The sequence below is a fragment of the Rattus rattus genome, chromosome 2, assembly GCF_011064425.1.
Source record: "Rattus rattus isolate New Zealand chromosome 2, Rrattus_CSIRO_v1, whole genome shotgun sequence".
NCBI classification, from domain to species: domain Eukaryota; kingdom Metazoa; phylum Chordata; class Mammalia; order Rodentia; family Muridae; genus Rattus; species Rattus rattus.
The window spans coordinates 59554079-59580747 of record NC_046155.1 but is presented as its reverse complement, the minus strand read 5'-3'; the positions used below and the strand labels follow the sequence as shown (position 1 = coordinate 59580747).

Below are 26669 nucleotides of genomic sequence, written 5' to 3'. Positions count from 1 at the left end.
TTAGACATTAAAGGGAATAAACCAGTCTCTTGTCTTGGAGTAGGAAGCTGTGGCCTCTCAACATGATAATGAGCCTGGGTACACTGGCTGGTGCGGCCAGACTGTCTGCCCACCAGCCACCCAAGGAATGACATGACATGGAGACCTTATTAATCATGGAAGCTTTTGGCCTTAGCCGGGTATCTCTCAGCCAGCTTGTATACTTTAGATAGCCCGGCCTGCTACCTCTCCTTCAGTCCCAGCACTTGTGCTTTTCTCCCTGTCTGCCTGGTGAATTCCCTGCACCTGATTCCTTCCCAGAGTTCCTACCTCTGCCCAGAACTCCCACCTATCCTCTCCTAGCTAGCTATTGGCTGTTCAGCTCTTGATGGAACCAATCAGAAGGTGCTTTAGGTAGGCAAGGAAGGACAGAGACACACCTTCATATAGTCTGCAGAAGTATTATCCCAACAGGCTGAGTACAGGACCAGAGGCAGATGCAGGGAGGAGGGAAAGGCCCAAGCAAAGAAACAGACAGGGCAAGCTCTCTTCCATCGCACTTCCCTGCTTCCCCAGTGCTAAGGAGTTAGAGCAGATGAGCTCAAGTTCAGGTCTACCTGTGCAGATTTTAACAAATCCTTAATCTCTCTGATTTTAGTTCTTTTGTAAAATGAAGATGATGGTAATAGGACCACCTAGGCTCAACAGTCAATAGCATGTGCTCTGGTGATGTTTTTGCTGTCCCTCACTGCTAGTTGGTTCTTAGAAGCTCCAAAGACCAAACCCTAAATTGATGTTGTCCTTACCTCACTGCTGTAAAGGAGGTCAGTGTACAGGAGCCAAGAACAGCCCAGCCCCTGAACTTTGTGACAGCATACTTTTATCCTGCACGTGCAAGAGACCGCCTGACCTATATATACTGACCTTCTTAGAGAACTGGAGAGAGGTGCACCAAGCTCTCCTTTGCAAGAACAGGCTCTAAAACCTCCCAAGGAGAAAGTAAATTCACCTGACTCACCTGTCCTAACAGCTCACCTCTCCTGGGTCACGTGTCTGCTTTTGTTGGAGTCAGGGTCTTGCTTATGTAGCACACACTGGCTTGAAACTGACTGTGTGGCCCAAACTCTGTGATTTTCCTGCCTCTGCCTCCTGAGTGTGGGGAACACAAGCATGAGCCCATATCCAGCAAAAGCAGCAATGTAGCATCAGTTAAGATGGAATTCTTCAGTCACCCCGATGGTGCCTGAGATCAAGGTCAAAATGGTTCAGACTCTTCATTCTGATCAAATTCTTCATTCATTTTAAATGAAGAGCCAACAGAATTTGCTCGTGAATTGTATATGGCCCATGAGAGAGTCAGTCAGGGTGACAGCATGATGGAGGCCGCTGTTCAGTGTTCCATACAGTGAGTGGTGAAGAGGACGTGCATCTCGGTAGGCGTGCGCCTACTCGACAGTGTGTCCAGCACCACTGCAGACCAGCCCAATCGCTGGTGAGTTATCTTACTGAGAGCACCAAACCTGGCTGAACTTACTTAAGAACACGGCTCATTCTGCCATGTCTTACATGCAATCATGTCACGGCTAATACGTGCGGTTTTGCTTAATTTTTTTTTTTTTTTTTGCTTTTGTTCCCCAAGCTACCTAGTGGTAATGGTAGGTCTTTATCTCATTTCTGTTGATAGGAGCATGTTTATACTGTCTCATCATTAAATATGACCGTCACTATCAGTTATCTTGAAAGCGTTCACTATCACATTAAATAGGTTCTCTGTGGGTCTTAGCTTGCTTAGTTTTTATGACTAGAAACATTAAGAGGCCCTGAATGGCTGCATTTTCATATGTAACTTGAGAATTCTTAGTCCTGTTAGACCCCAACCCCACTGTAAATTATCTGAAAAATCAAAGTAAAATTCACAGACACATAATCCAATTACACTTAGATGTCTTTAAAATATGAAAAGGAAATAGAAGTAATTAATAATAAAATAGGGATTCATTCTGGCATGACCTTGGTACCATCTCATGTGCAAAACTGGTTTGGGATGAGGCTCACTCCTTCGGAGTGGTGATTTGGGAGGACAATACCACAGACTTGCCATGCTGGGTAGGGACCCATGCTAGGGGCTGAGGGTGAATCCTAGGAGAGGGAGGAGGGAGCATACCTTGTGCAGGAGCTGAAAGCCTGCGGGTGCTGTCTAGGACCCAGCACACGCCAGTACTTAGCTTCCAGAGCCTGGACTCATCCCTTGGTCATCTTTAACCATGGACAGTCACAGCCTCACTGGGCAGAAATTGCAGCCAGGATTCAAGCCCTCAACTCTTTGACTCTCGGTCACGGAAAGGATGCTTCGAGTTCTCTTATCTCAAAGGCCATCACCACCCCAGGTGCTCAGTTTAATTCCTTTGAGGGAGAATTAGGAAAGCTTAGTAGTGGGCTTCAAACTGCAGTTGTTTGCAGTTCTCTGTGTGTTAGTCTAAACTCATTACGATAAATACAGGCTTTGGATAATTGTAAGTGGGAAACATTCCAGACATTGTAAAAGTAAGGGCCACCCCCTCGCGCCTTTGTTTACTTTACTTACTGAAGCTTTTCTGTTACCCTGTTGTTCATTTCCTTAGTTTATAATGCCATCATCTAGTCAGAAACTTGAACTCATTCTCAGGGTTTGATATGATCGTCGTGGGTTGTTTCTGTTGTACTGGTGGGTCCTGGGTCCTAGACAGTGCCATTATAATCATAGATGTGTGATGGCTTTCACACAAGACAGCAGTTGTAAACTGAGTGCATCATGGATATCACGTGTTGTAGTGCAGTAGTAGTTCAGTGCTTAGTATCGAATTAACAAGTGTGTGTGGGAGACATTGTGTCCTACTCTTTACCCTTAGTGCCATCTGCTCTGAGCTATTGAGCTTGTAGATCTATTTATGCTTGCCTAATGCAACAAGCTATAAAGGTAAGATCCAGATTCATGAAATAATGATCATGGCTGACATTTGAGTGCTGCTGCCTGTAAGCAGTGTTCATCTGAATGTCACTGTATCTGAAATAATGGAATATTTTATTAGCTTAGATGACATAGTCATTTTAGCAGTCCCAGAGAGTTGCTCCAGAATAACTGATGAAGCGATGTGTGTTAAAAATTAATTGTGCAGGTCTTTTGATCTCCCTTGAAAGTGATGAAGCGGAGACTCAGTCCCCAGAACGTGGACAGCAGAGTCCCTTTCCGTACCATTACATCTACAGGCACGGCTGTGCGAAGGAGGCACACTGAGACACTTTGCATGCATAGCACTCGAGACAGAAAGCGTCAGCGCATCATGACTGAGGCATTGTTTGTCTCTTGGTCTGGCTTGGGCCCAGAGTTCAGTTCCTTCCTTTGTTAGCTAGTAACCTGGCGTGCTGACTTCCCTGGGCTTGGTGACTCATCTGGAATTGGACTTGCTCACAGTACCTAGTCATGGGCCTTTCCCAAAGCTGGAATGGGTTTTGGAAAGTGCTTGGAATTATAGCTCCTTGATAACTTGAGAGCCATCATCATTGTAGGTTTCTGTTGTTACTAAATTAAAAGACATTTAAAACTTATTACTAATTAGGGAAGAATACCCTTCTCATCACAAAATACTTGAAGTTAAAGAAATTACAAATAACTCTATAAGATAATGTCTCACCAGACTACTTTAGTTAAAATGTCTCAGTTATTTCAGAGTACCTCCTAATTAAATTAAATATGTTAACAAAATTAATCTGAGAAATAGAGCTTTCCCCTCTTATAATAAGTGTGGTATCATTAAGTGTCTAAAAATAGAATGGTAAAATTAATGGTGATAAGCAGCATATTATAATACACTGTACTCTTGGTCTGCTAAACTCTTTGGAGGCTTTTAAAACCAGGCCTGAAGTGGCTCATTTGCTAAAGGGCTTGCCATGCAGCATGAGGATCTGACCTCAGTCTTGAGTACCCAGTAAAAAGCCCAGCCTCGGAGGCTATACCTGTCTCTATAGCCCAGCCTCAGAGGCTGTACCTGTCTCTGTAGCCCAGCCTCGGAGGCTATACCTGTCTCTATATCCCAGCCTCGGAGGCTGTACCTGTCTCTATAGCCCAGCCTCGGAGCCTGTACCTGTCTCTATATCCCAGCCTCGGAGGCTGTACCTGTCTCTATAGCCCAGCCTCGGAGGCTGTACCTGTCTCTGTAGCCCAGCCTCGGAGGCTGTACCTGTCTCTGTAGCCCAGCCTCGGAGGCTGTACCTGTCTCTGTAGCCCAGCCTCGGAGGCTGTACCTGTCTCTATATCCCAGCCTCGGAGGCTGTACCTGTCTCTGTAGCCCAGCCTCGGAGGCTGTACCTGTCTCTGTAGCCCAGCCTCGGAGGCTGTACCTTTCTCTGTAGCCCAGCCTCGGAGGCTGTACCTGTCTCTGTAGCCCAGCCTCGGAGGCTGTACCTGTCTCTATATCCCAGCCTCGGAGGCTGTACCTGTCTCTGTAGCCCAGCCTCGGAGGCTGTACCTGTCTCTGTAGCCCAGCCTCGGAGGCTAAGACAGAGGGCCCTTGGGACTTTCTAGTAGCTAGCCAGTCTAGCCAAATCAGTGAGCTCCAGGTACACTGAAACCCTATCTGTTAAGCACACAGAGCAGAGCATGATTGAAGAAGGCATGCAACGTTGACCTCTAGCCTACACACATGTGCAAACTGCTATAGACACGATCCCGTAAGTAGTATAAGCTACTAGACAAATATATTTTAAATGGCTGTTCTTCTTCATGTCTGAATGTCAAATCCCATGCCTTTGGTAATAAAAAGACGCATTCCTTTAGCTTCTTTTTATTGTTATTTTGTTTTAACACTGGTTCTCTGTAACTTACGCTGGCCTGGAATTTTATAGTCTCACAGGTTCCCAACTTGGGCATTTCCTGCCACTGCTTCCGGGAGTGCAGGCATGGGCCACCATACTCCTCTGAAATCTGCCTCTCAGACTCTGGGACTCCAGGAGTGTGCTACTACGCTGCTCTTAAAAGCATCTTTCTTTCATGGAAATTGCCAGAGTTTTCTTAAAGAATGTCAGCCCATTTTTTGTGTCCCATAAAAGAATTTTTAAGCAGTGTTTAAAAACATTATTCCAGAGATGCAGATTGACATACTGCTATTAAGAATGTGTGGATTTGGTTTAAGGAAATGGAAATGCTAATTGATTTAATTTTGTCATTACACATTGTAAACATGTATTGAATTATCACCCTTTACTGCATTTAATTAAAAAAAATGACAACTTTGGGTTCTCATAAAATTGTTGCAGGTGAGGAGGTAAGTCTCTAGTGACAAGCTCTCCCTGAGGAATCGTTTTCTAAAACAGCTGACTCATAAAAATTAATATCCTCCATGGATTTCAGTTCCTGAAAAAGTATCATATTAACCAGATATGTACATAATACATGCTACTTATTTTCATAAAGGTTCAAAGGTCCAAAGAAATGACATCCTGTGGATAGCCATGGCAGGGACTCATCAGATATGGGCCTTCCTCCTGGACTCTGGCACACTGCCAAAGAAAAGGTACGTGGCTGTGTCCTGGACAACCATCCTCCTGGGAGCCCCCAGCTTCCCTGCCCAGGTCACCACGCTCACAGCACGTGCTGTGCCTGTCAGATGTGCTCAGCCACATGGCACAACAGGAGCGTGGAGCAGGCTTCTTGCTCTCTCAAGTGGATTCACTGGGGAGCACTGGTCTGCTCCCCAGGCTAAGGAAGCAGCTGCTGTCAGGAGCTCTGCCAGCTCTTCTGGCAGAGATAGAGAGGAGGAGGTGGTGAGTCACTAACTGGCGCTCAAAGCTGCTGCTTAGAAATGATATACGTCACTCGGACTTGTATTTCATCAGCCTTGGTTAAGCCTGTGGCTGCGTCTAATTTTTAAGAGCCTGGGAGGAGCCATTTTTCTGAGTGCCTAGAGAGAGAACCAGAAATGCTAGGTGGGGCCTTAATCCTTCACAACATAAAACTAGCACATGTGTCTGCAGTCACTCCTTCAGGTGGTTGAGTGCTGCATGGCAGAGCTGCTCTTCCCAGCTCTCCTTACTGTGGACGCACAGGAGAGTGAGTGAGTGAGCCCCCTTACCTCTGCCATTCCATCATTGTACGTGTTTGTGTCACCTCAGGATTGCTGTGTGAGGGAGGAGTTAGGATAGCATTGGCACATGGGTCCATGCACTGTCGGGCATGTGAGGATGGGAGCAGCACTTCTCCACACAGTGTCTCCTGACTGCTCCTCCTCCCTTGGCCTCAGGCAGGGCTAGCTGCACTCTCTCTGGTCCTCTCTTCTCTGTCTCTTGGTGCGTGCCTGATTCTAACTGTTTCTTCCTCTGAGACTACTTAAAGAAAGGAGCCTGGTTCCGTTTTCTTCTGTGCACTCTGCCTGGTGCTGTGTCTGTAGATAACAGTGCAGTTAATAAGCAAATGGCGGAAAATCTGTCCTGTGCCTGCAGAAGGCACTGAGCGAGGCCACTGGTGCTGCTCACAGGCTTGTCCATTTGCTTTCTTACACACCCAGGACCACTTGTCCAGGTTGGTACTGCCCACAGTGGGCTGGGCCCTTTCATGTCAGTCATCAGTCAAGAAAGTGACCACAAGTTTGTCCACAGGTCAGTCGGATGGAGGTGTTTTCTCTATTGAAGTTTCCGCTTCTCAGATGACTCCAGTTTGTGTCAAGTTGACAAAAACCTGACCAGGACACAATCACAGGCCATAAAATTGTTATGTAATCATAGAAAGTAGGTACAAGCTATCATGACACTTCCCTTTTGTTTGTTTGTTTTTAGTTTTTTATGTAGTTTCTCTGTGTAGCCCTGGCTATCCTAGGACTCACTCTGTACTCTAGGCTAGCCTCTTACTCGATCCACCTGCCTCTATCTCCTGAGTGCTGGGATTCAAGGTGTGCACCGCCACTGCCCAGCTCCTTCTGCTTGTCTTTGTTTGTAGAAAGGGACAGCAGCCTAGCAAGTCCAAGACCTCAGGTGTGCAGGCTGTGGAACACAGTTGTGTAGTGGGCTATGGCAGTCGTGCGCCTGAACAGTGGTTACAGTGGTTCTCATCTATGGATTGTGATCCCTTTGAGACTGAATGAATGCCCTTTTCACAGGGGTCACCTAAGACTATCAGAAAACAGATATTTACATCATAATTTACCTCAGTAATATAGTTATAAAATAACAACAAAAATAAGTTATGGTTGGGAGTCACCACAGCAGAAAGGTGTTATTAAAAGTATATTAAAGGGTCACAGCATTAGGGAGCTTGAGAACCATGATCCACACTCCTTCATGCTGAGCTCTTTAGCCAAGGCTTTTGAAGCGTCATGGAGGACTTCTGTAGCAGAGGTCTTCCAAGTGGAGCTGATACTAGTGATGTCAGTAACATCAGGTCTTGCCTCACCTGAGTCCTTGTAGGAGATTTGGACATTCCAATTGCTGTTTAGAAAGGTTTAATACGGGAGTGAGCTGATTCAATTCAGGAGGCTATAGCTGTCATCCAGACACGAGGCACTAGTGACAGTAGTGCCAGGATTTCTCTGAAGTGTGGTTACAGCAGCTAGGGTGTGCTGTCAGGGCCGCCTGTGTCTCCTGGTCAGAAGGGTGTCGCTATTTATAATAGGAAAATGGTTGCTCACTTTATATCGATCTGCATCTTAATTCTGTGGGTGCGTTGCTACAAAGATAGTATCTAATGGAGATTTGCAGGCAGTGCTGGCCCCTAATGCTCACCACCTCTCTTTATCACGGGCCGCTTCTCTAACGTGTTTAGACCTCTTCTGTGCAGTGTACGTGCTGCACGCTCTTCTCTGGCCGGGAAATGGTCACACTCATCCCATGTCCTTCCTTTACCCTGCTTTGTGCCACTCTAGCGTAGGGAAGGTACAGTCCCGAGTGCTGGTCTCATTGGACCTCCATGTGCTGTGCCATTGGGAGATGGTGTCCACACAGCCTCTCACTCCCTTTCTTACCGTGCCTTGTCTTCCTTATGATAGTTTTGACATAAACTTAGACATCAAGGTGTCACCCTCTCTGTGTTAGAGGAATTAGCAGGGGGTTCTTCTCAGCATTTTGCGCAGATCTCTGCAGCGCAGCTGCCCTGAGTTTGTTACCATCGTGTACCACCATGCCCTGTGCTGCTGCACCTCAGGCAGACGTTTCCGAGTGCGTGTAAAAAATGGGGTTTTTACAGTCAAATGCAGTCATTATGTCATTTTCTTAAAATGTTCATGCTGAGAGACCTGGCTTCCTTCAGTCGGCTCTGTTTTATAGAAGACACAGACATTTCAAACAACCAAAACTAGATAATCGTTTAATCTTCTAGAGCCTGATATTGTATGAAACTAAGAAGTTAAAATGAGAATTAATCATCTCATTATTATCTCATAATCTGGCCATTACTGTTGCAGCGTCAAGGATTTCTTACCTGGTATTAGAAAGTGATGTCAGTAGTTAAGTATTATACTAAGGAGGGGAGAGGACGCCCTGTGCCTCACCCTAGAGGGTACGCCTGGATAGCCACAGCAGTGGCCCTGTGAGTCTGTCTAACTGCTGTCACTGTCAGCTGGTTACTTATGCTCCTTAGGACTTGTGACCCCACCTATGAACGTGTCTTTCAGTGACCTAAAGAAAGGAACCTGCCTCCGTTTTGCTGGAAGTGGAAATGAAGAGAACCGAAACAACGCATATCCTCACAAGGCGGGCTTCGCCCAGCCGTCAGGCCTCGCTCTCGCTCCAGAAGAGCCCTGGAGCTGCCTCTTTGTGGCTGACAGCGAGAGCAGCACTGTGAGGACCGTCTCGCTGAGAGACGGAGCCGTGAAACACCTCGTTGGCGGAGAGCGAGACCCCATGGTAAGGAAGCTGCTGTGTGCTGTGCGCACCCCTGAGTGAGCCCCCGTGGAGTTTAGGGGTTCATGCCTGGCCTGTGACAATACGCAGTCGGAACAGAGAGCGTGGTTATAGAAAGGCACCCACCTGACTACACCGGGGACCGTCCGGGGAGGGAGGGAGAGCCGTTGCGCTGGGCTTGTGGCAGTGGAGTAGGAGGTGCCCTGCACCAGCGGATGTGAGCTGCTGTGAGCGAGCCACACAGTATGGCAGCAAGCGTAGAGTCAGACTGCCACTGTGCTCTCCTGCCATCACATGCCAGCCCAGCCATGGAGAGTCAGAGCTTCCCTAGCCTTAGAAACACCAGGATCTTAGTTTTCACGTTAATAACTGCTGTTTCTTTCTCTCTAAAAAAAATAAAAGAATTTATTTGCTTTTGGTGATGTTGATGGAGCAGGCATCAGTGCGAAGCTTCAGCACCCACTCGGGGTGGCATGGGACGAGAAGAGGCATCTGCTCTATGTGGCCGACTCCTACAATCACAAGGTGAGTCTGGGCTGGAGCTGCACGCGCCTCCCCCCAGGGCCACTCCAAACACAGAAAGCAGCGCCAGCCTCAGTGCTGCGGCCCTCGGAGCTAACCGGGTTCACAACAAAACACAGTGCAACTGTTATCTTATAATGTGAATGAAATGTCTGATAAATTCTCTCTCCTTCAGTGATGTAAATGATTCAACACTGGGATTTTCTGGAACTAGCTCCTGCTTTGAGACTTGTTTTTGAGAATACTAATGGCAGTTGGGAGCCCTGGTTTCCCTGGCACTGCTGTAAACAGGAATGACTACAGGGGAAATGTTTGTTCTTTTTTTCCTTAGATTAAAGTTGTGGATCCAAACACAAAAGTCTGTACAACGTTAGCGGGCACTGGAGATGCGAATGACGCCAGTTCCAGTTTTGCAGAGTCGGCCTTTAATGAGCCGGGAGGCTTGTGTATCGGTGAGCGTGGTCGGCTGCTCTACGTAGCAGACACTAACAATCACCAGATTAAAGTGATGGATTTAGAAGCAAGAACAGTTTCTGTGGTAAGTTTCCTTACAGCACAGCTTAAAGGCTGCAGGTTTAAGAGCCTTGATGCAGTTTTGTCTATCTGTCTGTCTGTCTCTGGTATGTGTGTTAGGCACATGGAAAAAGAGTCGGAAGTGGGCACCCCTGTTGTGTTCTGGGATAACTAGGCCAGAAGGCTTACTCTGAGGATCTCCTGTTAGTCTTAAAATATAAGTTCCATCTGTTGTAGGCATTTGAGGAAAATGCTGGAATTTGGAGAGAATTGGATGAATCTTTAATAAAAACAGAAACCTTGGGTCTGTTTTGAAATGGATAGAAGTCATGATACACACTATGTGTGTGCCATAGAGACTGGTTGTTTTATTCAGTGGCCTTAGAGTATTACCTCCTGTCTTGTTTCCTGTGGTGAATCCAGTACCAAATTGTCCTCAGAAGTCCCAGCTCTCCAAACTCTGAAAATGAGATGGACTGGCGAAAATTTGGCCAAGTTCAAAACAGTTTTCAAAGAGAAAGTCTGTTCCCACTGCCTTTGACTATCTACCTGGTGGTGTGTGGGGGAGGAGAGGCTGGCTTTCTTTTCTAAGTAGTGTTTGCAAGGTAATTATTTTAAATTAAATCCTCAGAATAGCATTATGACCCTGTATCCTAACCACTGTCCTTAAATTCATAGAGTTGCTTTAATTTCCTGCCGTTTGCAAACCATGGGACAGGTAGTTTTACACCGCGCCCTCGGGTGTCTGACCGCTGAGTCAGGCTGCTTGTCTGTGCTTGGGGAAAGTCTTTAGACTAAAAGGTGGCTGATCTCACTGATAGGGAACTTCATTTTTCTGTCCAGATCTAAGGCTAAGCTCCCTCGCTTTTGACCCTAAAAGAGCTTCTGCTTTAGTAATGTGTCCTCTGGCCTTCTAGCTCCCTGTCTTCAAGTCTGACAGTGCTGTGGTAGACGGCTCCTTCCCTAGAGAGCCACAGAAGACAGTGCCCAAAGTGCCGAAGTCCGCCCCAAACATCAGCCTCCCCCCTGTGACAGTGCATCCGGGCCAGGCTCTGCAGCTTGGGCTACGGCTAGAGCTTCCGCCAGGAGCAAAGCTGACAGAAGGTGCCCCCAGCGGCTGGTTCCTGAAAGCTGAAGGTATGCGTGCCCATAGCGCTACAGACAGTTGTGACTTGCCTGGGCTCCTTCTGTCTGATGGTTTCTGGTCACTGTGTATTTTCTGTATGTTTGGGCAAGATTTGAGAGAAGTGGTGTGAAAACACAGCACGTGAGTCTGCCTCTACTCCACCTTGATTTGTTTACTGTTCCCTCCCTTCCACTCCGATGGGCAGCTCTGAGCAGTGCGGTCGATGGGGATGAGGCTTGCCTGCATACGCCATGCCTCCTTCCATCCTCTTCACTTCATCTCCAATTCCTCATGTGATCCCAGCACTCAGGTGACTGAGCTAGGAGGACCACAAGTTTGAGGCTAGCCTGAGCTACATAGTGATTTCCAGGCCATCTGAGATACAGAGTGTGAAAACCTGTCTAAAAAACAAAAATTAAACAAATAAAATACTGAAGGTCTGATGAGGAGAAATAGTGGAGCTTCCTTATGTGATGTCCCTCTGTAGCTCTGCCTTCTGGGCCTGTCCCTCGTTGTGGACAGGAAGGTCAGTGTTCTGCCTGCTGCTCTGAGACCTGGAGCTGCTGTGCCGCAGTGGGAAGGGAGAAGAGGCAAGTCCAAAGTGAAGCCCGGGTCCAGAACTCTCAAAGCAGGACTTGGTGTCTCAGAAGAGCTTCCTCTGTCCTCGTCTCCCACGCTCTGTCACACGCTGTCACCCAATCTTCCATTTCCTCAGCTCCTCCTCTCCCACACCCTCTCACACACTTCTTTTTTTTTTTTGAACGTTACCCCAATTCTGGCCTCAGGCCTCCTTACCTTCATACATTCTCAGGCCAGAAGCTGCAGGTCTGCAACGGTCAGGGTGTTGTCCAGACCAAGGGGACCCTGCAGGTGACTGCTAGTTACAGTTTGAACTGATTCTGAAGACACTCCCTGAGTCAGTGCGAACCTGGGCACCCCGAAACCCCCTTCTGGGCTCTGAGGTCCTAGAAAGAGCTCAGGTCTTTTGTGTGTGTCTGTACATATAAAAGCAGCTCCCTAGTTGAAGACCACATACTTAATCTCTCTTTAATTACAGAACAATATCATGTTTTTTAAATAAGACATTGGGAACCTTTCTAACTGCATTCTTAAAGTCCAGAGTGCGTGCTGAGTCATTGCTGAAAGCGAGGAGGAGTTAAGGTGAAGGGTCAGAAACTTCGACGTCCACTGTCTGTCCAAAATACTGGCTCTGTTTTAACTCTACAGAGCAAATAAGCTCTGAGGCGAGAGTCATAGTAATTCAAAGATTCCAAAGCATTATAGAGCCCACGCCTACACTTAGGGATAGAAGACCTCTCTTTGGGGCCGACTTTTTTAAAGAACACTTCACAAGTCATACATGATGTGTGTACGTAACAAACATAGAGAAGCGGCTGGTGAGTAGCACTTTGTTGTCTCACCCAGACTGAATCACTGCAGAGGTGTGCAGAGGTGTGCAGAGGTGTGCAGAGGTGTGCAGAGGTGTGCAGAGGTGTGCACACATTGGGTTCTCTGCAGCTCATGCCCTAGTCTTAGACCGTATCCCTGACGATCAGTTTCCCTTTGGTGAGACCTGGTCCACTGTCTCCCAGGTCCTGTGTTTGTTTATTTATTCAGCATCAGGCCTTCCTTTGGGCTAAAGAGCCACTGTTGTGTGCTCAGCTCCATTTCAGTAGATGTCACAGGGCGGGAACTGCACTAGTAAAATGCAGAGGTCAGTCCGGGACATCCCGTCCTTCTCTCACCGGTCACCGTGTCAGAGCGAGGCTCACACCAAATGCTTGCTGACGCAGAGGCTCTTTCCCTAGAATTTTCTAGTGTCCTACTTGTATTCTTTTTCAAATTTCTGTATGTATATTATGCATGTGAGCATGTGAGCATGTGTGAGTGCACATGTATGTATACGTGTTCATGTGAGCATGTTCACATGCGTGAGTGCACATGTATGTATACAGCATGTACATGCAAATGTTTGAGCATGCATGAGGTTAATGCCATGTTTCTCCTTTGATCTCTCTCCACCTAAAATATGGAGAGATGATGTCTTACTAACTCTGAGCCCACTGCTTCAAATACTGGGACACTTGTGGGGGTGTCCTGTCCCAACTCTGAGCTCTGGGATTACAGATGGGGCCACATGCACCCAGCATGTATGTGAGTTCTAGGGATCTGGATTCTGTCTCTCACACTTGCGTGGCAAGCATTTGCCCATCGCCATGCCCCAGACTCTATTTTTTTAATAGTCTTAATAATATTCTCTCCTGTTTCTAGGCAATGAATGGCTTCTTCAGGAACAGATCCCATCTGGAGACATAGAGAATATTTCCAATCAACCGGCAATTTCCCTGCAGATTCCTACTGAGTGCTTGTCACTGGAGGCCGTGGTCTCTGTCATCGTGTTTCTTTATTACTGCAGTGCAGACAGCAGTGCATGTATGATGAAGGGAGTTGTGTTCAGGCAGCCTTTGCAGATAAACAGTGCCCAGCCAGCTTGTGCAGCTCCTGTAGAGCTCACGTACGCATTCTAGAGCGCTGGCCAGCAGCCATCAGCACAGGCCTGTCATCCTGCCACCCATCATTTACGGAAGAAGCATTATAGAAACCCATTGCTCAGTTGTAACAACTGACACCACAATAAAGCTGTCCTCCTTATTAGTATTTTAATTGCAAACCAATTCCTTCATTTGAGCAGTGTGCTGTCCAAGTCATTGACCATTGTTTAAGCACAGCACTCTAAACTCTGCAGTTATCTGACCCAAGGTGACACTCCATGCTGTATCAGAGGACATTATATTTGTAGTCAAAACTAATCATGCCCGATATGTTAGATAGCCTCTATGCCTTTATCAGAGAAACAGCCATTTCACGGATAACTTTCCAGTGACTTGGGATGGGCCTGAGCTCTGCACCTTGGTGTCAGGACACCTGCTTAGCCGGCACCAAGAGCGCTCATGCGGTAGAAGCTTCTCTCCTGTGACTTTTCTCACCTGAGATTTTTTAAAAGAGAGTTTTAATCTATTTTTATTATAAATTATTTGTTTTCACATTCTATTATTAATGCCTTATAACTTTATATAAAAAAAGAAAAATATATAGGATTTCTAAGGGCATGCCGACCTACCCTTGACTATGTAATGAGCATATTCCTAGCAGGCAAAGCCTAGATCCCCGTGCTGACTTAGGGGTGTCGGAGACTGCTGTGCTGCTGTGTGTGATGGTTATTGTAACGGTTGAGCGTGAGGTAAATGAGTATTATGTTATTTTGGAAATTTACATTTCAGTTTTAAGAGTTAAGTAACAGAATTGTTGGGTTTAAGACTTTCGTTATTGTTTTGGTTTCCGTATTTAGAATTTAAATTATGATCATTCTGATATTTTTGAAAAATCACATATAAACTTTCAATTTGCTATTGTCAATGTAAATATTTTAATTTAATTGATGGCTGTAGTTTTACTAATATACTTCCATCTAAAATATTAGGGCTGAAACAGTGATTTACTGATACTGTTTTGATATTTGTTTTCTTTAACCCCATAAGAAACAGCACTGGAAGGGATATTGGAGAGGTTTGGTTTTCATTTACTGTAATTATCAGAGATTATTGTAACCATTTAAAAGCCTTGTTTTTATAAAACTGAGTTGACATAGTTTCTACTAAGATTACAGGATTTCAGAAACATTTGAGCCTTGCCTATAAATCAGTAAGTGTCCATCTGTACACACTGCCTCCTTCCTTCCATGGACGTTCTAGATCGGGAGTATAGTCATTTAAGCACAGTCTACCTATTTATTGATTGTTTTTTGAAGTAGTTTTTCATAGGCAACATTTGCTTGTTTTATTGTTCAGTTAGCTAAAGAAAAATCTGAAGTAAAAACTTCATGACTTTAATTAGTAACATGCAAACTCTTTTCCGGGAGCAGGGCGAGCGTAAAGTGGAAGTGACCTCGTTTAGAGTCACACATGGTCATGTCACAAACCTTTGTTTCTAGAACCAACCGGAGCAGAGGATCTGCAGCTGTAGTGTACTGTGCTGGTCCGTGGTGGGGGAGGTGCCGTGGAGTATGTCAGCCGTGTTTGGTTTGTGTTCCTCACTTCCAGTTGGACGGGATGAGAATACTTTGGCTCAGTCATTTCCTGTTTGAGGACATAAGCAATCTCACTCTCTGAAACAGGGTGTATACAGTTTCGCTCATGTGGAGATTATTGTTCACTCTGAGATCACAAGCGTGTGTTCTGTAGTGAGAATCCCTTCCTTTTCCCTCTGCCCGGGTAGGACCCTACTTGAGTCTTGAGTGACCGAGAGTACCTTGAGGATGCACAGTGGCACACCCCACACACCCGTGCCTCCACACTGCTGGCTACATAGAAGGTGTTGGACCTAGAAAATCCACGGTGAGCAGAGTACATGGTTCCTAGAATCAGGAGCGACACAAATGTCTGACAAAAAGAAACCCTGCAGTGTTTAGTTGTAACGCTTCTGGAGCTGCAGCCACCTTCTGCTTTCTCTGAGAGCCTTTAGTTCTGTGACCTGTCTGCTTGGGACTCCTACCACTAAGAGAAGTCACTTGGGCCTGTTTCTGCAGTGTAGGAAATCTGGGGGACATAATGAAAATGCATACCTATAGCCTTTCCACATATACAGAATTGACTTTTTATCTATTGGAAAGTCTGCAGCTTAGCTGTTGCCTTTGCCATGGTGATGTTTAAGACCAGTCACCAAAGACTTGAGTTGTTAACTCATTTGGAAGATGTTTTCTTTGGCATGTGCAGGGGCCCTGGGTTCAGTCCTCCGGGGGAACAATTAAGTCATGAAAAGCTAAGTTTTGTAGTGAGCAGTGTTGTAAAGCCACGTGCAGGGACCGTGTCACTGAAGCTCTAAATGAGGAAGCTCGTGCTGGCTCCTGAGCTCTGCCTCTGTGTTCTCGGTGGTCAGACTTAGAGAGCAGTCTAAGCTTCTCAAACATAGTGAGATGATCTGAGTTGTAAGCACTAACTCAGAGCTTTTCTAGCACCACTTCTGTTACCAAAGATGGGGTCTGCTCTAGAGTCAGTCCTTCTGTTAACCAGCTTCCTTTACAGTTGGAGTGGGTGAGGACAGGGTAATCACGGTGCTTCATTCTAGCACGGTATAGCGGCAGGAGTGTGGACTCTAGCTGGGTTCCACCCTGTAGAACAGGGCTGCTGTCCCAAACCTGGGCTTGCTGCCAAGCTTCCGTGAAATGCTCACACGGCATTTAGCACAGAGTAATTTATGAACTGCAACTTATCAGTTTAGTTACTAATAATGACAGTAATTTATGGCCACAGACATGGACTTGACTTTTTTTTTTTTACAACTCCAGTTTCTAAAGCAAAATATTTCTCTACCATTTGACATGTTAGTAGTCCCCGTAGTAGCTCAAGAAGAAAAAGAACACTTTATGGTAGAATGTGTTAACCACTTCATAAACAGTATTGTTTATAAAGAGGTACCTCTCTACTGTGTTGAAGTATTTAAAAAGACCTTCTGGAACTTCAGAGAATAAGCTTTCTTCATAGAGGATCCAGACAGCTGTGACACACCACACTCTTAACAACTGATACAAGAATCTTCAAATTACAACCTGTGTATCCGGGATGGTTCCCCTACCCTGGGGCGGTGCTCTCTGCAGTCTTCAAAGTACTTGAGGAAAGCATTACAGACTAGGTAGGTGTGTATGTTCCAGAAGCAGCTGCTTTGGCATGTTGGTAGCCTGTGTGGAGGTCAGGAAGCCCTGGGATAGTGTCCAGTACCTAGGACAGGACCTAGTACGCAGGGTTGCTGGGTGTCCTCGCTGACTAAAGTGCGAAGAGTGAGCCGCAGAACTTGACCGAGGCTCTCCTACAAAAAAGTGGGAACCTACCCCAGGGCTTCAAGACAAGGGCAGGATACTTACATTTATCGAGTCACCTGCCGGTGCTTTCCCAAGTACTCTGTGTGCTGACCACATGCAGTCCTCACAGGATGCATGAGGATGGTCCTTCTCCTGGAAGCCAGGCTTGAGCAGTTACCTCAGCAATCAAAAGCGTGCACTGAGGAGGTGACAGAGCCTAGACAGCCCAGGCAGTGCTCCACTGCCTGCTCTGTTGTCTCTCAGACCTTGTAGCTCACATAGTTCAGACGTTTATGCAGTGACTTATCAGTCCAGAGGATTCCAGGAACCCTGAGAATGATTGTGAAATTCATCTCAACTCATTACAGCCATTTGACTTACATGACTTCTCCTAGATGCTTATCATCTGGGCCTCGGAATGGCATATATAATCATTGATTCCCAGAGGATTGTCTGTGCCCTTAATTTCAGGGACTGTCCAGTTTTTTCTTGGCAGGAATATGTGTAAACACCCCAGTCAGCTCAACGGGACTGTCCTGAAGAACATGTTATAAAGAGCACGGCTGGTGCAGGCCCCGAGGAGGCTGCCCATACCTGATACAGTGCTTCGTGAGCCAGTGCTGAGTGGCAGAGCACAGTCTTCTGCCTTCCTGCGTCCTTAATGGCCTGTGTGCAGGCGTCCTAGTGACTCAGGAGTTGTTTCTGAAGTCAGTGTGGCAGTGTGAGACAAAATGCTGTACCTAGGCCGTGGTGGTTTTTAGGAGCATCCCAGTGCAGTGTCCGTCCGCTGTGAAGGAGTGTGGTCGTGAAGCAGCAGCACTGCGGTTCACTGAGGAGCGCAAAAGCCTGGGTCAGAAATGCCATCTGAACCTGACAGCGTGACAGCACCACATACTTAGTGCGGACCTCAGTGCTAATCACCAAGATTGCTGTGAAGAATTAGCACTCACCCGAGTCACTCTTCCACCCTGGCTTAATACAGTTTGCTTTTCTCCAGTTTGTTTGCAATAGGGTAACAGAGTGATCGTAAACGTTAGAGGCTTGGTAATCAAGCCACGGGCATTCTGTGGCTAATCAACCTTGTCACCTGCTTGTGCTGACTTGTGTGGACTGGTGCCTCAGGTCTCGGGTGGCTACTGTGAGCACACAGGCTGGGCCGAGTAGGACACAGCCCTGCCTGCCGGCTCTCCTAGGTTAGCTTTTGCCATAGTGAGGGGCTTGGTTTAATCATTGTCAGGGTTAGAGTTGAAAAGCTAAAACCCTGGTTGCTTGTGGAATGTGCAGCCGGGTGTAGTTACTCATTGTCTGCTGTGTCCTTTCCTCCCCTTGTGTGTCACTCCTGTGTGTGTGGACACAGCTTTCCACAGCCTCCTGACCCACAGGAGAGTACTTTCCAATACACTCCTCCCTGTGCCCATCTCAGCCTGGGGTTAGAAATGAACACTGAACCAACAGACTACACTCCTGTGTCTGGCCTGGCTCAGAAGTGGGTGTGAGCAAAACGGCTGTTAAGTATGGTGCTCACGGTGGCTTCATCTCAGCTTTCCTCACGAGATAACAACAGGGATGTGAAGATCCTGAGATATGGACAGTCTAAGGAGAGGTTTATTATTCGGTACCTAGTTTCATGAGAGAATATGTTGAGATAAGTAAGATATAACAATCAATACATCACACCAATGGGGGTGAAAATGCGTAAGTTCCTAACGTAGCCATTGAGGTATCGTCTATTTTAAAGACTGGTTGTCTCTATTTTTACTTCCACCAGAAACATAAGGTAGTCTTGTTTGCGCAGAGTTGGAATTTACTGTTGGCGCCTGCCTGTGATGTCATCATGAAAGCTACCTGCAGACATGAGCCAGAGCCCCGCCCCACTCAGCACCGTGGCAGAAACAGCTGCAGCTCCTGCAGAGCCCTGGCTGAGGAGCTGGGGTCCTCGGGAACTACAGATGGGGAACTCGCTGCAGTGGTTGTTTTTCTAAAATCCCTAGTAATCTCTCAGTTTTCTATAGCAAGGAACAGGACCCTGTGTGAAGTGAGGCTTCCACGTTGTATGCAGGCTGATAGAGCTCTAGGTCCCTCTTAGGAGACACGGTTACTGTCATTACTTGTGTCTGTCTGTCTGTCACTCCTTCAAGGTGTGCCCTATACAATCATGTTAGGGACTCTTCCCATCTTGTGTGGTAAATTATGTAATTTAATTTGTGAGCCTAGAGGTGATCCGCCATGATGATTTTGTGCCTGAACAGTGCCGTGAAAATCTAGTATACGAGTTAGTCCTGAAAGGACTTACTAGCTATGCATTCTAAAGTGTTTGTAGATGGAGTACTATATTTTTATGCAGTGTGTTTTACACTTATTTCCAGACCAAACTCTGGAGTGGCTTCTTTTTCAAGTGCATGACTGGGGGATAAGACCTGTGGGCTTCGCATCTCAGGAGGAGTGTGGAGCGGAGGGTCTGGGAAGCGCGAGTGTCCGCTGTACTTGCAAACCTAAAGCTCTCCCAAGGCTTTGTACACTCTTTTTCATGAAATAGATTAAATATTTTTCTCCAAAGCTGTGTTTCTGTCCTGAATATGCTCTGTGTTTCACGTATGTCATTAATTTCACTACTTGGAAACCTGTAAGCTGGGGCTGGAGAAGCGGCTTAGTGGATAAAGCTTGGGGCTTGGGTCTCTGCCTCACGTGACAACTGAGCCTGTGTGGATGACAGACAGGAAGTTAGGATCCTCTCTTGGAGTTCTGAGTCTCCTTAATCCGGGAACTTAAGAATGGATTCAAACGGAAGCATAAGGACAATTTCACTAGAGTTTAAAGAGAAACCTCAGGGCAGGTTGTAAACCTCAGCAGCTGCCTGGGGGATGAAGAGGAAGGACGGACAGAAGGAAAAAGCCACTGACCACTGACACGCGCATGGAAGGCAGACACAAATGGAGGGGAGGGCAGCTTTAGAGAAAGCAAGGAAGCGTAAGCTGTTGGGCAAAGTATTAAGGAAAGCATCCCTAGAAGGAAGGAGGAGAGGAACAGTTAACCTTTCCTGGGTAATTCAAAACAGCACACAGATGCAGACGTTTTAGCTTTGCATGGCTGTGGCTCAGAAGCTGCTGCAGTAGGGAAGAAAAAGGGGTAGCATCTCATTAAAGACCTGATGATTCCATCCATCTCTTTAGCATGGCTTAAGGTAAGCCACCTTCCTGGGGCTGATCTCTTAGTCAGTGATTGAACCAGCCCACCTGGAATTTAGGTCTCTATTTATAGAGTCCATTCTCTTAAGTAGAAAAGAATTTTTAAAGATTATTTATTTATTTAATGTGTATGAGTTCACTGCATCTGTCTTCAGACACACCAGAAGAGGGTATCAGATCCCATTACAGATGGTTGTGAGTCACCATGTCGTTGCTGGGATTCAAACTCAGGACCTCTGGAAGAGCAGTCAGTGCTCTTAACTGCTGAGCCATCTCTCCAGTCCCAGCAATGTTTTTCTACTCTTAATATGGTGAGCTGCCTTAATCCCTGAGGAGATAGGGGATTCACTGGGCAAGCAGCTAGCTAGAAGAGCTGAGAGGGGTGCTCTAGGTTCAGGGAGAGACCCTGCCTCGGTAAGTAAGGTGAAGAGCAGTTAAGGAAGACACCTGATAATCTTCATGTTCTGTTGCCGTCAAGAGACACCATGACCATAGCAACTCTTGAGAACATTTAACTGGGGCTGGCTTACAGTTTCAGAGGTTTAGTCCATTATCATCATGGCAGGGAACATGGCAGCCTCCAGGCCGACTTGGTGCTGGAGAAAGAGCTGAGAGTTCCACATCCAAATTTACAGGCAGCAGGAAGAGAGACTGAGCCTGGCTTGGATATTTGAAACCTCAAATCCCACCCCCAGCGACACACTTTGTTCAACAAGTCTGTACCTCCTAATCCTTCTCAAGTAGTGCCACTTCCTGATGACCGAGGATCAGATGAGCCTATGGGGGCCACTGTTACTTAACCACCACATCTGATAGCCATCTCTGCCTTCCACCCACAGGCACAGATGTATGTCCCTACATAGACATATGCAGAAAAGAGGAAACCTCAAGATGAGAATTATTTGAACCTTGGAGAGTATGGAAAAAGAATACTAAATTAAAAAAAAAAAAAGAACTAAGACTTTGAAGATATCTTTGTTCTTATTTTATGTGCCTACATAAGCATGGATATTATGTACCCAGTGCCTACAAAAGGCCTGCAGAAGGTTCCTGATCCCCTGGAACAGTCCAAGGCAGTTGTGTGTTGACATGTAGTTGCTAAGAACCAAACCCCTGTCCTGTGGAAGAACACGTGCTCTTAGCCACCGGGCCACCTCTCCAGCCACTGTAAGTAAATAGTTAACAATCAAGTCATTCAGTTTTAATTGGAGGTTTTTATACACACTGAGGTGGGAAAGAGCAATGTAGTCACAAAATGATACTGGGAAACTTGGTGTGCGGTGGAGCTCTACCCAAACGGTGTATAAGAATTTGGAAGGCGCTAATGATTTAAAGAAACTCCCAAAAGGGCAGAAGATGAAGAATAAGTGTTAGGATGGAGAGTGGCATTCCTGAAAATTACCTAGACCCAAAGCAATAATTGGGAAGCTTGATGCGTATAACCATCTACAACCTGCAAAGAGTTGTATAACAGAACAAACATGGAGGGAAAAGCCAAGTACTAGCCACTTTCTGCTGTGTTGGTAAAACATCTTGACCAAGGCAGCTAGCAGAAGGAAGAGTCTATTTGGATTATGGCTCCAAGAGAATAAGAGTCCATCAAGACTAGGAGGCATGCATGCATGCATGCATGGGAGGCTAGGAGGTATGCATGCATGGATCCAAGCTGAGAACTCACACTCACTTGCAAACACAGGGCAGAAAAGCAAACGCAAGTAAGGTAAGACTATCAGCTCTCTAAGCAGAGACAGACTCCTCCAGCAAACTTCCACCTCCCAAAAGTTGTGCAACCTGTTCAAACGGCACCAGCAAGCAGCTGGAGACCAAGTGTTCAGTATCGGAGCCTATGGGGAACATTCTCGTTCCAACCACCACATCAAAGAAATGAAAACTCAAAACACCAGAGAGAGATAGAATTAATGTCATATAAAATGTGGAACTTATAAATAAAAATATACCAGTTGAAAAGTTACAGGGGTGTGGGGGGGGATACCAGCATGCAACAGCTAGGGATTTACAGAAATGAAATGATGCTCCCTCTGGATCAAAATGTGCACATTCAGTCAGCTGCTTAGCAACCTATTTATAACAAAAAGGCTCATTACTTCAGCTAGGTACACTGGGCTACCCAGGCACAGCAGCTGCATTTAAACACTGTTCATCTCCACACAAACTGAGGGAAGTGCCAGGGTCATGCATCCAGAGGTCTGATCAGTTACAGCAGTTACTAGGCAAGTGCATGAGAACCAATAGTTCCCACTGGTTCTCCGACCCTATCCTCTCAACATTGAAGTCTTGACCTGAAATCATAGAATGTCATCTCTTTGTAATGCAGATCCCGGACAAAACTGGATTCTTTTTGAGACAGGTCTCTAGGTCTGACCAAGAGCTCAATGGTCCTTCCATCTCAGCCAGAATGATACAGTAGTTCACTTGTAGAATGTTTATGTACATACACAAAAACATGTCAGCACATAAAAAACAAAGCCGAACAATAACAAATATTAACGGCCTAAATATTCATCAGTAGTGAAATACTAAGAAGCAGCAGCCCCTCCATTCAGAAGACCAAGACAGTCATGGTTAATACAGTAACTATGGGTGTGTGCCTGTACTCACACCGTTCACGCAACATGTTCACGCATGCAAACACATACACACATTCCTAAGCAGACTTTGCTTTCAGGTTATGCAAGACTATAAAATTGCACAAGCCAGAAGTCATCGTGTACACCAGAATTCTACAGTGGTGGGAGGCCAAGGCACAAGACACACAGATTAAGGCCAGCCTTGGCTAGATAAGTGTTGAAGTTTTGTCTTTTACTGTTCATTGTAATGTTAAGTGGTGGCCTGGGAGATCTGGAGTCTGTACTGAGCTTCTGGGAACCTGCCCCCAGTGTATTCTGATTGATAGATAAAGGTGCTAGCAGCCAATAGCTGGGGAGAAGAGACATAGGTGGGGTTTAGGTTTCCTGGGCACGAGGAAGAGAGAGAGGGAGACCAGCCATGGGGTTGAGAAACTAGAAGAGGCAGAGTCGCCAAGGCCTCTGGGCCAAGAGAACATGGCCTAGAGGATAATCTGGTTGAAGCTGAGAGCAGCCCAGACGAAGCATGAAGTAGTAACTTGGGTTATCAATGGGAAAGTGGATCCTAACAGCATGGAGAGTAGGCAGTTGTCCTGCTATTGAGCTGCTTAAGGCATATTTAAAAATACAAGGCATTCTCTCTCTCTCTCTCTCTCTCTCTCTCTCTCTCTCTCTCTCTCTCTCTCTCTCTCTCTCTGTGTGTGTGTGTGTGTGTGTGTGTGTGTGTGTGTTTCACCTGAGAACATAAATGGTCTAAGGCAGAAGGCACACTGCAGTGGGATTTTTTTTTTATTATATATAGTATTCTGCCTATATGTAGGCCTAAAGGCCAGAAGAGGGCGCCACACTCCATTACAGAGGGTTGTGTGTCACCATGTGGTTGCTGGGAATTGAACTCAGGACCTCTGGAAGAGCAGCCATTTCTCTTAACCTCTTAGCCAACTCTCCAGCCTGGAATATTTTTTTAAAAAAATATTTTTTAGTACAAGTGAAACCCCGCTTAAATAGTACACAAATATCCAGGTACTCTGGACTACAAAGAACTTCCATAATTGACATGGACTCGAATTGTTCTGTGACCTTGCACTACCAGAGCATTTCTCTGCAGGGTGTCTGAGGTGAGCACCTCTCTCTTCAGACTCAACATTTTGTTAGCTTCGTGGGACACTGTCACTAGAAAGCAAGTAGCACAGCTACACTCCACTGTCTAGGAGCAAAATGAGTCAAAGGTAGCAAACAAAATGGCATCACTAGTGTCTGAGCATGGGGCACGTTACAGAGTGACTGAACATTCTTAGAGACAGCTGTCATTTGTACCACAGACGCTGAAATCATGCGCGTCAGAACTGTCCAAAGCAAGGAAAACCAGAAAGATATTAGGGCACAGCAAAGTACTGAGTGTGTGCAGAGGAACTGGTCTTCAAGCCTGAGTGTTTGTGTGGCTTTCAGCACAGAGTGAATTAAGTGGGAGGTGCTGTTTCCCATGGTCCACCTGTGCTCCTATGATGTTTCCCACGGTCACATGGTCCACCTGGCTCCTACAAAAGATCCAGAAACAACGGAGGAACAGTGTGAGAAACAAGTGCTTGTTGCAGGGAGAAACAGCCTGGTAATGGACGCATATGGAAAACCTGAAGTGAGACTTAACCTCCCTACAAAAATGCCACAGCCAGGTCACAAAACGATGGCCCTGAGCTGGTCTCTGTCTGTCACCAGCAATCAGCTTCCTGTCTGAACAGCTGGGCCTATTATGGGTCAGTGCTGCCCAGAATTCCCTTACGATCAGACAAGAGAAGCACTTAAAACCGAGAAAACTCAAAATCCTGAGTTTTCTGACAGGAAATGGTATAGTTTGTCCAAGGATTTACCGCATTAGGAGGGAAGCGGAACCAGCCAATCTCATGGTCTGAACCGTTAGAGCAGAATGCTTCGGAACGAGTAAGGACAAGAGCGCTCAGTTTAATCCATTTATGCCTGAAGACTTTGTCTTTATTGTATTTGTGTATGCGTGGTGTGCACATGGGAGTGCATGCATGCTTGCACGTGTGTAGTATAGACGTGTAGGTGCATGTCCTCATGGTGTGGGGGTTCATGTGTACACATGACTGGGCCCCCGTACACGTGTGGGAGTGTATGTGTGTAGGACAGGTTGACGTAGGGTGTCCTCCTTCATATTCTGCCTTATAAGCAGAGTCACCGGTAGCATTGTCTAGTCTGGCTAAGCAGCCTGCTCTGGGTAAGACTTCTCTGTCTCCCAGGTGCTGGGATTGCAGAGGGGGCCACGACACCCACTTGACATTTGTGTGAGTGCTAGGATCAGACCTCCAGACTTCAGCTTGCTATTAAGTGCTTTACCCACTGAGCTATTCCCCAAGCCAAGGTAGCCTCTTAGAACTTTAATAGGACTCAGAATTACTTTTAGTACATTTTGTTAACAAATAGAGGTCTTGTTAATAGAGGTAATTTTGTGTAATCCCAACCTCTGGGTAATTCAATTGATATCATATATAATATACACGAATATATACTACCCAATAAAAAACTTCAGCCAGGAAGACCTTAAGAAGTGAGGTTCTTAGGGCTGGAGAGATGGCTCATTGGTTAGGAGCACTGACTGCTGTTCCAGAGGTCCTGAGTTCAAATCCCAGCAACCACATGGTGGCTCACAATCATCTGTAATGGGATTTGATGCCCTCTTCTGGTGTGTCTGAAGACAGCTACAGTGTACTTATGTATAATAAATAAATAAATCTTAAAAAAAAAGAAGTGAGGTTCTCTTCTGCCTTTTTTATGTATAATAAATCTTTAAACAAAAGAAGTGAGGTTCTCTTCTGCCTTTATTTTGTTTATGAATAATTCGTAAAATATTTGAAATATCTTTATGTACTGAAAACTTTAGCTAGGGAAGTTTAAAGTTTTGCTGCAATGAAAAAATTTTTTTAAAGTATGTGATTTCTGGGGTTGGGGATTTAGGTCAGTGGTAGAGCACTTGCCTAGCAAGCGCAAGGCCCTGGGTTCGATCCTCAGCTCTGGAAAAAAAAAAAGTATGTGATTTCCAAAATTTACTGATATTATCTGACCTCAATCTTAACAATTTCCAAAGAACCATAGCTCTTTATTCTGTTTGTCTGTCTGTTTGTTTGTTTTTACCAAGGCATAGGGAGCATCTAGTTCTCCGTCATATTGCACACCAGTTGCTTGCGTGCTCGGTGGTTAAGGGGAAGAGTTAGTCCGACTCACAGAGTCACAGGCAACCAACTGTACTTCCAGGCTCCTCTGAAGTCTGCCCTCCCTATGTGAAACGGCAGCGGGCCAGCCACATGCCGAGGCCAGCTAATACTTCTCAACAGAGGAGATGCCTCTTAGAACAAACAAAGGTCAGAACCAGCCCACGTGTCCATTTTCCAATCAGGTCTGAAAAACTAAAATGAGAGAAAAGTCGAACCAGGGAGCGTCACTTCACTGTTCATCACAGCACTTTAAGGGCGTTAGTGGGGGCTTGGCAGTGATGTGTGTGCAGGCCCTAGGTTCAATCCCAGAAATGAAGCAAAGAGCAATCAGAGTCTACTTTTGTTCCTGTGAAGTTTAGGTCTTTATTTTGAAGGCATCTCCATAACTCTTAAAGCATGCTTCTATCTCTGTGGTGATGAACACACAAATTGCATGCATGTGTGGTATGAGATTACCTTTACATGTGTGTAATTGTTATGGATGTAGGTATGGATAATTTGCATATACCCATAGGTATGTATGTATTTGAGCATTTGCAGTTTCTAGTTTCCTGTTTGTGCTTCCGTTCAGAATCAGTCAGTCCAAGGGAGTCGGAAGTAGCCTACATCTAACCAAACGGCAAAAATCAGATTTTTAAAAGGATCGTGAGTTCTTTTAACTTCAGTCTTAAGAGAAGCAAGCAGATGGCATTGCTGTATGGTGTGTGTGTGTGTGTGTGGTTACTCCCCTTAGAGAAGAATCTCCTGCACTGTCAAAGCAGAGGCTCCATGAGGAAGGCTGAGGCTGAGCTCTGTAACCCCACCAGCACG

General features: G+C 46.0%; 1 protein-coding gene and 1 long non-coding RNA gene across 2 annotated transcripts in view; both read left to right on the top strand.

The window, feature by feature from the left end:
• The window catches only part of Nhlrc2 (NHL repeat containing 2), a 50257-nt gene extending 35617 nt beyond the window's left edge, over positions 1-14640 (top strand). The window contains exons 6-11 of the mRNA XM_032892262.1: positions 5429-5528; positions 8616-8847; positions 9247-9369; positions 9698-9904; positions 10797-11016; positions 13277-14640. Coding sequence (XP_032748153.1) covers positions 5429-5528; positions 8616-8847; positions 9247-9369; positions 9698-9904; positions 10797-11016; positions 13277-13533 — 1139 coding nt within the window. The 3' untranslated portion in view covers positions 13534-14640. The remainder of the gene's footprint in view (positions 1-5428; positions 5529-8615; positions 8848-9246; positions 9370-9697; positions 9905-10796; positions 11017-13276) is intronic.
• A 531-nt stretch (positions 14641-15171) lies between these two features.
• LOC116891333 lies at positions 15172-19419 on the top strand. The gene is made up of 2 exons (XR_004386830.1): positions 15172-15399; positions 19226-19419. It is a non-coding gene; the product is annotated as an uncharacterized LOC116891333 (long non-coding RNA).
• The last annotated feature ends 7250 nt before the right edge of the window (positions 19420-26669 follow it).